This window comes from Saccopteryx leptura, chromosome 3 (assembly GCF_036850995.1).
Source record: "Saccopteryx leptura isolate mSacLep1 chromosome 3, mSacLep1_pri_phased_curated, whole genome shotgun sequence".
Taxonomy (NCBI): Eukaryota; Metazoa; Chordata; class Mammalia; order Chiroptera; family Emballonuridae; genus Saccopteryx; species Saccopteryx leptura.
The window spans coordinates 243,839,452-243,853,736 of record NC_089505.1 but is presented as its reverse complement, the minus strand read 5'-3'; the positions used below and the strand labels follow the sequence as shown (position 1 = coordinate 243,853,736).

At 40.7% G+C, this 14,285-nt stretch overlaps 1 protein-coding gene across 3 annotated transcripts in view; it reads left to right on the top strand.

Annotated features, from left to right (window-relative positions):
- The window catches only part of ALMS1 (ALMS1 centrosome and basal body associated protein), a 236,177-nt gene extending 222,754 nt beyond the window's left edge, over positions 1-13,423 (top strand). For all 3 annotated transcript variants that reach the window (XM_066377980.1, XM_066377981.1, XM_066377979.1), the window contains 7 exons: positions 5,516-5,636; positions 7,109-7,324; positions 7,614-7,843; positions 8,518-8,701; positions 9,680-9,743; positions 12,163-12,262; positions 13,276-13,423. In XM_066377980.1, coding sequence (XP_066234077.1) covers positions 5,516-5,636; positions 7,109-7,324; positions 7,614-7,843; positions 8,518-8,701; positions 9,680-9,743; positions 12,163-12,262; positions 13,276-13,320 — 960 coding nt within the window. In that variant the 3' untranslated portion in view covers positions 13,321-13,423. The remainder of the gene's footprint in view (positions 1-5,515; positions 5,637-7,108; positions 7,325-7,613; positions 7,844-8,517; positions 8,702-9,679; positions 9,744-12,162; positions 12,263-13,275) is intronic.
- Positions 13,424-14,285: the final 862 nt, after the last annotated feature.

Genomic DNA, 14,285 nt, shown 5'->3' with positions numbered 1-14,285 from the left:
CACAGAGCCATCCCCAGCGCCCAGGCCATTTTTGCTCCAATGAAGCCTTGGCTGTGGGAGGGGAAGAGAGAGACAGAGAGGAAAGCACGGCGGAGGGGTGGAGAAGCAAATGGGCGCTTCTCCTGTGCGCCCTGGCCGGGAATCGAACCCGGGTCCTCTGCACGCTAGGCCGACGCTCTACCACTGAGCCAACCGGCCAGGGCTATTTTCTGTTTTTAAATTCCTTTCTTAGGGCAGGAATTACTTAATCAGAGAGACAACCTAGAAATGGAAACACACCCATCAGGCTTCTCATTGAATCAAATGTAAATGTGTTCTTTCACACCAGTAATGCACACCACTGAGTGTGTATTCTGGAATTGCAGGGGGTTCACAGGCTCAGGCTTGGAGGAGACCATCATTTGCACTCTGCTACATCTACCACAATGTGCTCCAGCCTCTGCTTCAACAGCTCTTCTGTTCACTGTTCATGGGCAACTCATTCCATTTGTCTAAGACTCCATTTATCAAAGGGTATAACTTACAAAGATCCAAAACCTGCTCATATGGATTTTCCGGCTCTGTTCTCAGCTTTGCACTCTTCAGGCACAGAAAATGGATCTAATCTACCTTTTGGCTCCCCACTTCCTCCCCTTAAGAGTTGTTTTCTTATTGATCTTTGCTCTTTGAACCATTTCTCTCAGGTCATGTGTCTTACTCCTTTTTCCTAAGTTGGCAACTTTCCTGGGTCTATTCAGTTTGTCAGTGTCCTACTTTTAAACACCTAAGCGTGCTGTACTTCAGATGGTGAAAGCATGTTGACAGAGCAGACTTAACCGTGTTCCTTTCTGTGGCTAGAACACTTCTCTAGCCTAACATCGATTTTTCTCTTGTTGAACTCACCAGAGCTGGTAGATCTTGATTGCCAGACTCTTCTAAGTTCTTTTGTTTGTTTAGTCTCACTTGTTAAACTGGTAGGACAATCACATGGTACAAAATTAAAAATGTGTAAAAAAAATTGGATAGTGTCCTTCCCCACTCGTGTTTCCCAGACACCCTGCTCTTTCTAGAGTCACTCAATGTTACTTGTTCTTGCATATCATTAGAGATTGTAAAACAGCTTTGGTGATGTATAATTTACATAAAGTTCATCTGTTTCAAGTGTACAATTAAGTTATTTTTAGTAAATTTACATAGTTGTGCAGTCATTGCCACAGTTCAGTTTTTGAACATTTCTGTCACCTGATGAAAAGGTCCCTTTTGCCTGTTTGCAATCAATCCTCATTATAACCTCAATTTCTAACCTGCCTCTGCCTTTTCTGACCATTCCATATAAATACAATCATTTAATATGTAGTGCTTTTCATCTGGCTTCTTTTACTTAACATGTTTTCAGTGTTCATCTATGTGGTAGTATGTATCAGTAGTTCCTTTTTATTGGTGATTAGTATTCCATTATATGGGTATGCCTCATTTATCCAAATACTGGTTGTTAGACATTTGAATTGTTTAATTTGTTTTTTTTTTTATATAATATAAATAATATGCTGTGAATTTTTGTGAAAACATTTGTGTGGACATATGTTTTCATTTATCTGAATGGAATTGCTGGGTAATATGTTAAGTTTATCTTTAGTTTTTAATAAAATTCCAAAGTGGCTCTACCATTTTTACATATTCATCCATGATATTTGAAGATTTCTGTTTCTGTTTTGTCAACACTTAGTAGTGTCCATCTTTTTTGTTATAGCTATCCTAGTAGGTATGAAGTGATACCTCATTGTGATTTTAATTTGCATTTTCCTAATGACTGATAATGTTGAATGTGTTTTTATATGCTAATTAGCCCTCATATCTCTGGTGAAATGTCTATTCAATCTTTTACCCACTTTTAAATTACATATGTGGAATATCTCAGTACTTATTAAAAATATTTTTTTGATATTAGAGAGAGAGGAAGAAAGAGAGAGGCAGAGACAGATCTAGTAACATAGATTTGCTCCTGTATGTACCCTGACTGGGGATCGAACCAACAACCTCTGTGCTTTGGGACCATGCTCCAACCAGCCAAGCTATCCGGCCAGGGCTCACTATTTATTTTGATTTTTAATTTCTCTCATCAATGATTTGTAGTTTTCAGAATGCAAAGCTTGCACTTCTGTTTATTCCTAAATATTTTCTTCTTGATTATATTATGAATGGAATTGTTTCTTGGAAGTTTATTACAGATTTATTATTAGATATGGAAACAGTTGATTTTTTAAATCTAATTGATCTTATATTCTGCAATCTGGCTTAACTTCTTTTAGTTCTAGTACATTTTTATGTATTTCATATTTTCTACAGAGAGAATCATCTCATTAGCAAATAAAAATAGTTTTACCTCTCCTTTCCGATTGGGTTCTTTTCTTCCATGGGTATTTTATACTAATAAAAAAAATATATTTAATACTCATTTCACAAAAATGGCAGCATACTTTGCTTTTCGTACTTACAATATATCGTGTGTGTGTGACAGAGAGAGACAGATAGGGACAGACAGGAAGGGAGATGAGAGGTATCAATTCTTTATTGCAGCACCTTAGTTGTTTATTGATTGCTTTCTCATATGTGCCTTGACAAGAGCAGGGGTTGGGGCTACAGCAGAGCGAGCGACCCCTTGCTCGAGCCAGTGACCTTGAGCTCAAGCTGGTGAGCTTTGCTCAAACCAGATGAGCCCGTGCTCAAGCTAGCGACCTTGGGGTTTCAAACATGGGTCTTCTGTGTCCCAGTCCAACGCTCCATCCACTACTTGGTCAGGCTGTACTTAAAATATATCTTGAAAATCAGTTTATTTTAGTACCTCAAGTGCTTTTTCCTCCTTTCTTTTTTTGTATTGTTTTTGTTGTTGTTGTTGTTTGCTTGTTTCTTTTATAGCCTTAGAGAAGGTGTAGTGTATTTCTGGTCATTCACATCTTTCTCATCACCCTTTCTGTACTCATACTTTTTTTAACGTAATAATTTCACAGATTTATATTATTTTTTTACTGGTTATTATCAAACTGACTTGTTTTTCTAACAATTCCATAATTTCAGAAATGTAGGTGTTTACTTTCTAGACTGGGAAAGTGGCACAGAGAGGTTGTGGCTGTTTCATGAAGACACGGCTCATGAAGGGAGGATCTGTGACTGGCTTAGGTCTCCAGACCCAGAGCTTTGTCTACTGCATCCAAGTTTTTTCCGTTCCTCCTGCCTACTTTACAATTATCCCTTATTTGATTTAGCCCATCATTCCTGTTGTTATTTGGGATTGTGATGGCCATTTAGGCCCTCCCAGAGGTGCATTTTAGGGGAAATCTGCTTTCCTTATCTCTGAGACATTGATACATACAATGTTAAAAAGGAATAGGCAGAATACACCAAGTGACTGGCACACAGTAAGTGCTTAGGAAATAGTTGTTGAATGCAAGATACATCACTCAGCAAAGGCCTCTCACCTGTGCTGATAATATTTGAGGAAGAATGTTTCAAGCAGTTATGGTTCTATATATTATCATTTAAGCCATAGAACTCATGCAGGCAAGATGTCATGAGAAGTTTTGTTGTTGTCTTCAAGGTCTCTACTGCACATTCTTTTGCTCTGCCAATTAGTGACTATGTCTCGTAAGAAAAATAAGGCTAAGCAGGCAAGGCTTGTTCTGCCTGCCTTACTGCGCCTTGTCTGAAATTTGCTCATGTTTTTTTTGAACTGCAGATGCTTCAAATGATCAGGTTGGTGATTCATTTTTAAATCTCTCAGTTCATTAGTGTCAAACCCACCAGTTTGCAATGCTTATCTTTTTGAAAATTAAAACATTTCCTGTTCAAGACATCTAACATAGCTCCTCTCCTCCAGGATTCTGTTGCTAAGTTTTCCAAAGTCCCTGAAATATAATTTATCTAGTTTAGGGGAGCAGATATCTTCAGTTTCCTTTCTGACTTGGGCTTCTGTTTACCTCTGCCAAACTTGCTTAAGGAGATAAGCACCTGGAATTTATTCAAAATACAGAGACTCATATCTCCATGAGATTCCAAGCCAGTGTTCTGGGTAAGGGCCTTTCCTCCAGGGCATTGTTATGATAAAGTTTAAGAAATACTATCTTATACTATGTATATTTGTTTAACTATAGTTTGATAATTTGTCACCCACTAATATTCCACCATCAACTTAAACCCATGAACTTTCCTTTCATTTCTATCCTTTCTCTGATGTAACGGAAAAGGCCTTTTGGGCTCTTTAATGCTTTTTCCAGTACTCATTCAGGACTCCTCAGGGGGCCTTTCAGCTCATCGGCGTTTATTCTTGTGTGAGTATATGAGCCTGATTTGATAGAAAGCACTGTACAGCTTATCACACTGTTTAATTATCCCCAGCCCTCTTTTTCTCATCAAAATTTATGCAGGTATCTAGTCAGAATTGCTTTCTGAAGACCAACCAGGCTAATTTTTGGTTAGCATCCTCTTTAAGGTTTTTTTTTATTCTTTTTTTTAATGTTTATTTTATTGATTGTACAGAGAAAGGAAGGGAGAGAGAGACAGAGACAGGAACATAGAACTGTTGCTGTACGTGCCCTGACTGAGGATAAAACTGACAACCTCTGTGCTTCAAGATGATGCTCTAACCAACCGATCTATCTGGCCCAGGCCAGTGTTTTCAAGTCCTAGGAATATACCTAGTTTGATTTTGTTTGTTTATTTGTTTTGTCTTACCTTCAGGAAACAGCTAAGGCCCTTATTCAACTACAACAGCATTCTCCTCCCTATCATAAATTATGTAGTAGCATGTTCAACATGTTCATATTGTCACTTCATCTCCACAATTTGGAAACTTCATCTCCACAATTTGGATTGGATAAGAAAGGGCTCTTCTTGCCCCTGGACGGTTGGCTGAGTGGTAGAGCATTGGCTAGGCATGTGGATGTCCCGGGTTTAATTCCCAGTCAGGGTACACAGGAGAAGCACCCATATGTTCCTCCCTCTCTTGCTTCTCTCTCTCTCTCTCTCTCTCTTCCCTCTTTAATTTTTTTTTTTTTAGATTTTATTTATTCATTTTTAGAGAGAGAAGGGGGAAGAGCAGGAAGCATCAACTCCCATATGTGCCTTGACCAGGGAAGCCCAGGGCTTTGAACTGGCAACCTCAGTGTTCCAGGTTGATGCTTTATCTACTGCACCACCACAGGTCAGGCTCTCTCTCCCCTCTTGCAGCCCTGGCTCTATTGGAGTGAATGGGCCTTGGGCGCTGAGGATGGCTCCATGGTCTCCGCCTCAAGTGCTAAAAGTATGGCTCATGTTGCAAAGGAGCAAGGGCCCCAGATGGGCAGAGTATCATCTTCTAGTGGGCTTGCTGGGTGGATCCCGGTCGGGGCACATGCAGGAGTCTGTCTCTGCCTCGCCTCTTCTCACTAAATAAAATTCGAAAAAAGAAAGGTTTCTTGGTGGTGATGTACATTTTCTTATCCTGTGGGTAATTGTGCCGTTGATTGCAGGTAATGGTAACAGGGTCTCTTATTTTTTCTAGGTGGAAAACCACATGATTTCTTCTGACTCTATTTCATCTTCTACCAGTAATTTCTGGAGCTCAAGCTCTACCGTTTGCGACAAGCAAAATGCACATATGTTAAACAAGGGCGTGCAAGCAGGTAAATTCCTTGAATTTAAACATTTCTTCTCACCATAATACAAGTATTTGTTAAACATAAGGTACTGAACTTCATACTAAATGAAGATTAACACTACTCAAATGCCATCATTTACCTATCAGATTAGCAAAAATCTAAGGTTGCTGTCAAGTGTATGGGCGAGTGTAAGGACATAGGTGCTCTCGTGCATTCTAGAGGGAGTATAAGTCGAAAGTATAATCCCTATGACAGGCAGTTTGGCAGTTTCTATCAAAATTACTTTCATTCAGTACTTTTACATTTGGACTTTAGCCCGTAGATGCACTTCGCATATGTGCAAAATGACAAGTGTGTAGAAATACCACAAAGTTAATGAAAGTATTATCATAGCAGAACATTAAATTCAATTTAGGTATCCACAGTTAGCCAAATGGTTAAAGAAATTGTTGTACATCTAATTAATGAAATTCTACTTAGAATGGCAAATGTCTCTCTCTACAAATATGGCAAGATTTCAAAGATATTTAACTAAAAAGAAAAAGCAAGATACAGAGCAGTGACTAGCATGCTGCTACATGTGTCTAGAAAATAAAGGAAGAAAGAGATTGCTTGAATATGCACGAAAAGGTTTTCTGGAATCAGTGGGGTTCTGTACTGAGCAAATGGAGAACAGGAATAGGAAGGAGGCTTTCATATTGTGCCTTTCTCTGTCTTTTGATTTTTTTTTTTTTTTAACAGAGACAGAGAGAGGGACAGACAGAAAGGGAGAGAGATGTGAAGCATCAGTTCATTATGGCACCTTAGTTCATTGATTGCTTTCTCATATGTGCCTTGACCGTGGGGCTACAGCAGAGCGAGTGACCTCTTGCTCAAGCCAGCGACTTCAAGCTCAATCCAGTGACCATGGGGTCATATCTATGATCCCACGCTCAAGTAGCGACCTCCAACTCAAGCTATATGAGCCCATGCTCAGGCCAGATGAGCCTGTGTCAAGCTGGTGACCTCGAGGTTTCGAACCTGGGTCTTCTGCATCTTAGTCCAATGCTCTATCCACTGCTCCATCGCCTGGTCAGGCTCTGTCTTTTGATTTTATAAAACAAAAACTCCCACCTTGATTTTTTTTCCCCCTCAAATCTTGTCTTGACATTTGTCAATCTTGTCCTTACTTGTGTGACTGCCAGTAGGACTATAGTCATTTACTCTGTCTCACTTGGGATTAGAGCTGAAATTCTCCTCCTATGGAATCTATATTAGTAGTTCTTTTCCTCTAACATTTAAACTGGCTTAGATATAGAAAATCTCTTTCCCCTCCTCCTCCTTCTCTTCCTATCACCTCCCCCCTTACTTTCCTTCCCTCATATATCCCCAGCCCACCCACAAAGGCAGTAGCCTGCATTTTTGAAGCCTTAAAATGTTTCATTTACTGATTTGAATATACCTGCCAAATAAGTCTCAAAACTGCTACCAGAGCCATCGGTGATCTTTCCCTTCAGGTAACTTGGAGATTGTGAATGGTGTCAAAAAACACACTCGAGATGTTGGGGTGACTTTCCCAACTCCAAGTTCTAGCAAGACTAGAGTGGAAGAAGACAGTGATGTGACTTCTTGGTCAGAAGAAAAAATAGCAGGAAAAATAGAAGAAAAAAAGCTCCTTACCAATTATCTTGGGGACAAAAAGTTAAGGAAGAACAAGCAGAGCTCCTGTGAAGGTTAGTTTCTAATTCCCAGTTCTGTAGCAAAAAACTAATGAATCTTAAGTTTCTTGAAATGCTCAGATTGTTTTTCTAAATGTCTATGTTGACCCCATTTCCACCCCAGCACCACCATGACAAAAAAACCAAATTTTAGAAGTATCCAGCACTACAGTTGCAGAGTTATGCCTACAGTACGCAGACTCCTGGGCATCAGCTGAGTCTGCTGAGAGCCTCTATTATACACATGTCTCTGATGAGAAAAAGGAAACATCTTTTTTTCTCACTTAAAAAATATTTCCTACAGGAGTCTCATGGTTTGTTCCTGTGGAAAATGTGAAGTCTGGCCCTAAGAAGGAAAAGCTGCTCAAGCCTCATGGCCCTGGCATCTCCTGGTTTGCACCAGTCACCAATACCAAGCCCTGGAGGGAACCACTCCGGGAGCAGAACCGGCAGGGTCAGCACACAGACAGCCGTGGGATACCAGCAGGCCTGGGCCGAGTTCCACCGAAGCCCTTTGTGAGAGCAACCTTGCAGGTGCTGGCACTGAGTTCATTTTAGCCCTACATTTAAGGGGGAAGGAAGGGTGCACAACAATGATGTTAAATCTGTGACTTGACTTTCAGAAGTTCAGTCATGTGACCCTGGTTTCTCACACCTTTGTAGTTCATCTATTCTCACTCTCCTTGTTAATTAAAGGCTGCCTTACTCCGTTAACCATTTTAAACCATGCATCAGAAGATGTTGTGACAGTGGTCCTTGGGTGGGTAGACACCTGCATGTCCTCTGGGGGCCTCACGTTTGCATCGAACTTATATTTGTTCCTCCATCACTTCTGTTCTGTTTAACACAGGTTTCAAAGGGGGCCAAGTTTTTTCTTTATGTTTTTGAGACCTAAAGGAAATGTTGTTTAGTGATGTAATATTTGTTTGAAGGGAAATGTAAGACAGCACAATGGGCCAAGCTCTCCCATTTGGAGAGTCTTAGCTCTTGGCCTAGTCCAAAGGCATGTCTTTGACCCTCTGATTTTCCTACTGGAGCTGTCCCACACAGAGAGTTGTTAGGCTATTCTTCAACTGGAGATATTTTCTAGAGAGTAGACATACCTTTACACATGGGCTCCTTAAGTCTGTTGGTCAAGTACTGTTTTTCTAGACCCTTGGACAGCAGACTGCATCATTAATGTGAGGATGGGCTTTTCTCTTCCTTAGGAATCACTTCAGCTTCACAGACCTGACTTCATCTCCCGCTCTGGGGAGCGAATAAAGCGCTTGAAGTTAATAGTCCAGGAGAGGAAGCTGCAGAACATGTTACAGAGTGAACGGGAGGCACTGTTCAACACCGGGAGAGAGTGGCAGGGCCGCCAGGGCCCCGCACGCCCGCTCCCTAAGCGAGGTGCTCTGTTTGCTTTCCTGTTCCTGGGGGGAGGGGTCAAGGGGTGCTCTTGCTAGGGAGGACTGCTCAGTGCCAGGCCAGTTATGTGAATGGAAAGTGACTTTTTACTTGTTGAAACTTGTACTTCCTTAGGTAACAGAACCTGCCCAGTCGCTGCCAGTACTTGCATGGTCCAGATAAGCCCAATTGTTCTTATCCTGTTGCTGCATCTTAGAAATGAAACTGCAGTGAGAATGATGTTTTTATGAAAGAGCTCTTTGTCTGTGAGCAAGTTAGTCCCAAACATAATATAATGGGTTTGTTTTTCATTAAAGAAAGGGCTGATTCCAGGCTTATCTGCTTCACAGAGATATTATTATTAATAATAATAATAGTAGTAGTAGTAGTCATAGTAGTGGTAATAATAATTATAATAATAATAGTAGTAGTAGTCATAGTAGTGGTAATAATAATTATAATAATAGTTATGTAGCCCTAGATCTAGGCTTTACCTAGATGTTATTCTTGTTTAATGCTTACAACACCTCTTAGATAGATAGTCTTGATATCCCTATTTTAGAGATGAGAAAACTAAGGCAAAGAGAGATGAAGGATTGTGCCCATGATCACACACCTAATAAGCTGGGATCTAAACCAGGAGGGCTGGTTCCAGAGTCTGTGCTCTTCACAGTTATGATAGGTATGAGATCAATAAAATAAGAGATGAGAGCTATGAAAACTATAAAGTACTACCTCATGCCTTCATCGCATTCCCTATAAACTGGGCAGTGTTGCAATTCATAGTCTATGCCAGAGTGTTGTGTCTTCAGGACACAGGCTGCTGTGACAGTCATAGTCTAACCCTGGCTGTGGCCGTGGCCATTGGTGGCCATCTAGCACCATCAGCCCATGGTAGGGCCACAAAGTCCTAGCAGCTCTATCACACAGCTCTGTGTTGCTAAATCACTGTTCACTGCAAACCCTTCTTCTCTTGCTTAGGTTTCCTGGCTTTCCAGAAAGACAGGCCTATTGGAAAGAAGGAAATGATTCAGAGGTCTAAACGGTAAGGCCAAAAGAATAAGAGTAATTAGAGAAGTACAGATCAGGCCAGCAAGTGGTTAAGAGCTCTGGCTCGCCCCCAGAATAAAGGCATATTGCTCTCAACGTCCGACTATGTTGTTGCAAATGGAAGGATTTTCTTCCTCTTCTTCCTTCTTCTTTTCCTTCTTCTATTTTTCTTTTTTTATTTTGTGGCTGAATAATATTCCATTATCTAGTTTTATAAATATATGTATATTTATTTATTCATTCATCCATTGATGGACACTTAGGGTCTTCCCATTTCTTCACTACTGTGAATAGTGCTGCAATGAATATGGAGGTGCAGATATCTCTCTGAGGTTGTGATTTCATCTCCTTTGGATAAATACCTGAAAGTGGGATTGCTAGATCATATAGTAGCTCTATATTTAGTTTTTTGAGGGGCCTGCATACTGTGTTCCATAGTGCTATACCAATTTCCACTCCCATTGACCGTGCACAAGGGTTTCCTTTTCTCTACATCCTCATCAGCATTTACTATCCCTTGTTTGCTTGTTTTTTTATAATAGCCATTTTAACAGGTGTGAGGTGATATATAGTTCATTGTGTTTTTCATGAACAGTGACTTTTTTTTTTTTTTGAAAAAATTTTTTTTTAATTTTTAATTTAATTTATTGGGATGACATGGTTTGCCAAACCATACAGGTTTAAGAGTACAACTCAATATAATACCATCTACACCAGGGGTAGTCAACCTTTTTATACCTACCACCCACTTTTGTATCTTTGTTAGTAGTAAAATTTTCTAACCACCCACTGGTTCCACAGTAATGGTGATTTATAAAGTAGGGAAGTAACTTTACTTTATAAAATTTATAAAGCAGAGTTACAGCAAGTTAAAGCATATAATAATTATACTTACCAATAAGTAATTATACTTACCAAGTACTTTATGTTGTATTTTCGCTAAGTTTGGCAGAATAAATCTTTATAAAACAACTTACTATAGTTAAATCTATCTTTTTATTTATACTTTGGTTGCTCCACTACCACCCACCATGAAAGCTGGAACGCCCACTAGTGGGCAGTAGGGACCAGGTTAACTACCACTGCTCTACACAATGACTTTTAAAAGTATGTGCTTGTTCCACTTTGGTCTCTTTCCTGACTTCCTCTTTTGCTTTCTCAGATAGTGATCTTCTTCACTAAATCCAAAATGGAACTCCCCATTCTTTACTCCCGTGCTTGATTGAGACACCCAGTCGCTGGAAAGCTGGGCAGTCGGTCCCTTACCCTTCACTGCACATGCAGCCCGCCAGCACATCCTAGAGCCTGGGCTTCTTGATGCTCTGGACCACTTCTCGCTCCCAGAGGGCTGTTGTTTTCCCCACTTCTACTCTCTGACTTCTCTAATCCATTCCACAGAACCTCTCCATTATTTTCATTGGGGTTTTTTTTTTCAGATTATAGAAAATGTTGGAAAATATAGAGAAAAGAAGAAATAAGAAAATACCTATCACTCATCACCCTTGCATCTAAATATAATTCACTGTATTCCTGTTTCTGGCAGGAGTGGGGCTTTGGCAGGGACCTGTATTAACACATACTTTTCCACAAATCATTGTTCAAACAAATATATACAGGTTTGTAGCCAGCTTTATTATGCTCAACCTTATATTGTGAACATTTTCCTGTACACTAAAAAATTTTGAAAACATCATTTTTTATGCTTTGTGATAATTCCATTAACTGTTTGTAAAAAAAATTCCACTATTTAACTATTATTAGAAATTTAGAATTATTTGCAACAAGAGCATATTTATCAAATGCATGTTTGATCTTTCTCTTTCCTCCTTAAAATCAGTGCCACTCAATCCCTGATGGGACAGAGCCCAAGCTTTCACACTGCTGTGAGACCTCCATAGCCCAGCTCGCCGGAACCCCCTCTTCTCCCGTCCCCTTTATGCTCCTAGTTTTCAAGACCCACCTCAAGCTTCATCTCCTCTCTGGTCTTCCCTGACATACTTCACTCAGAATACCTTTTTTCTTTTCCTGTTAGATTGAATAGCCTTTTGGAGATATGACTATAGTACTTTTATCATACATATATCTCCTTTATGTTTAAAAATATAAAATAGTAATACATGTTTATTCTCATATTGAAAAATACAGTTTTGCATGTAGAATAAAAAGCAGTTTATCTCTTCCCCATTATCCCACTCCTTTCCCAGAAGTAACTACTATTTGTAGGATTTTATTGTGTTTTTATTTACTTGTCTCCCAGATCATAAGCACCCCAGACCAGGGTTTTCTGTGTCCGTGTGCCAGACAGGAGGCCTTGAAAGGAGTAGAGCTTAGGGTGGTGGGTAGGGAGACAGTGTGTGCCTCTGGGTTCTGGTGACCTTACTGCTTCCTGTCTTTCCACTGGTGCCATTTCTAAGGATTTACGAGCAGCTTCCAGAGGTACAGAAGAAGAGAGAAGAGGAAAAGAGGAGACTGGAGTATAAGTCATACCGGTTGCGAGCCCAGCTGTATAAAAAGGTCAGTCAGTCCTAGAGCAGAACTGGTCAGAAACACATCTGAACTGACTGAATTTAAGACATTTGGGGAGTGAGCTTTAACTCATATGCATTGTACCACTGCTGAAATTTGGACGATAAAGGCACCTATGGCTAGATTTCAAATCTAAAAATAAAAAAGCAAATCTAAAAGAGGTACCTTCTAGTTATACATTGGAATGAAACCAAAATTTTTTTTTTAAGATTTGTTGATTTTTTAGAGAGAGGAGAGAGCAAGAGAAAGCGGGGGGAGGAGCAGGAAACATCAGCTTGTAAGTGGCTTCTTGTATGTGCCTTGACCAGGCAAGCCCAGGGTTTCAAAACGCTGACCTCAGCATTCCAGGCCGGTGCTCTGTCCACTGCACCACCGCAGGCCAGGCTATACCTCTAGAACTTTTAAAATAAAAGTGACTATGTCTGAGTTTAGCATAAGAGTTGGCAGCTTAGGGAGCCCGAACCTCAGTGCCAGCACCATTTCCTGCCCGCAGCCCTAGTGGAACCGGTGGTGCTTCAGGTCCCAGAATGTCCATGTCCTTTACTGTCCTGATTTCCTTCCCAACCCCTCACTTCACCCAAAGAAGACTCTGACAGTCAGAAACCAAAGTTCATACCAGACCAATGTGGGATTAGAAAAGTGCTTCTGGAACACGCCCCAGAGCTCAGGCTGGGCCCCCTCAAGCAGGGAGGCCCCATGCCCTGCCTCAGGCCTCTCCTTGAGTTGTGTGTTTGTGAACTGATGGATGGATTAGTCTGTCAGGATTTTAAAGTATCTGCATGTATATAGAAATGTTAGATATTTATTATAGAGCAACTTTCCTAAACACTTTAGTAAGTATTTTTTGTCCAGTTACCATAGATTCTATAGCTGGGAAGATAAACGAGATTTGGATGGGACAACATTGGTCTCTTCAGTGATGTGTCTGAAGTAAGGTGTGCCTGTGTGCCTCTTATGGCAAGAGTTGCTAACTTCTCTTCTGCCTGTCTTTTCTTCCACAGAAAGTGACCAATCAACTCTTGGGGAGAAAAGTTCCCTGGGACTAACGTAAGAATATTTTCTTCAGAGCCTTGGAATTTTATTTTATCAATGTGAAGAAGTACAATCCTTATTTTTAGAGTCTGATTTAATAAAACGAATTCAAAAGAGTCTGGGGCAGAGTGATGAGTAAGATTAATGGTTTGGGAGCAATACTTGTTCTACTGTGGGCTTGCCCACAGGGATGTTTGTTAAACGATATTATCTCTCTTTTTCTTTTTTAATTTTAATTTTTCTGAAGTGAGAAGCGGGGAAGCAGAAAGACAGACTGCCACACGCACCCAACTAGGATCCACCCAGCATGCCCACCAGGGGACGATGTCCATCTGGGGCATTGCTCCGTTGTAACCGGAGCCATTCTAGCACCTGAGGCGGAGGCCATGGAGCCATCCTCAGTGCCTGGGCCAACTTTGCTCCAGTGGAGCCTTGACTGCGGGAGGGGAAGAGAGAGATAGGAAGGAGAGGGGGAGGGGTGGAGAAGCAGATGGGTGCCTCTCCTGTGTTCCCTGGCTGGAAATCGAACCCAGGACTTCCACACACAGGGCCAATGCTTTACCACTGAGCCAACGAGCCAGGACCTATATTATCTCTTAATTCTAGCCAAGAGTTAGTCCCTTGTATGTATTTTTATACTTTCTGAAAATAAAGAACTTCTTATTGACTGATCATTCAGCAAGCCACAGAGGGCCATTTCTTTCCTGTCTGGAGATGTACAAGGGGATTTGTAGCGTCTCCCCTGAAGTGCACAGGGAGCCTCAGTCTAAAAGGATCAATCAAGGGAAATGGCTGTGAGGATGAATCATAGCCCTTTTTCCTTTTTTAATTCTTTTTAAAAAAAATTTCTATTGATTTGAGAGAGAAAATGAGGAAGAGAGAGGCACGAGCGGAGGGAGGGAGAGAGAGAAAGAAGCATCAACTCCTTGTTCCACTTAGTTGCCCTGACCAGGGATTGAACCTGTGACCTCCATGCACC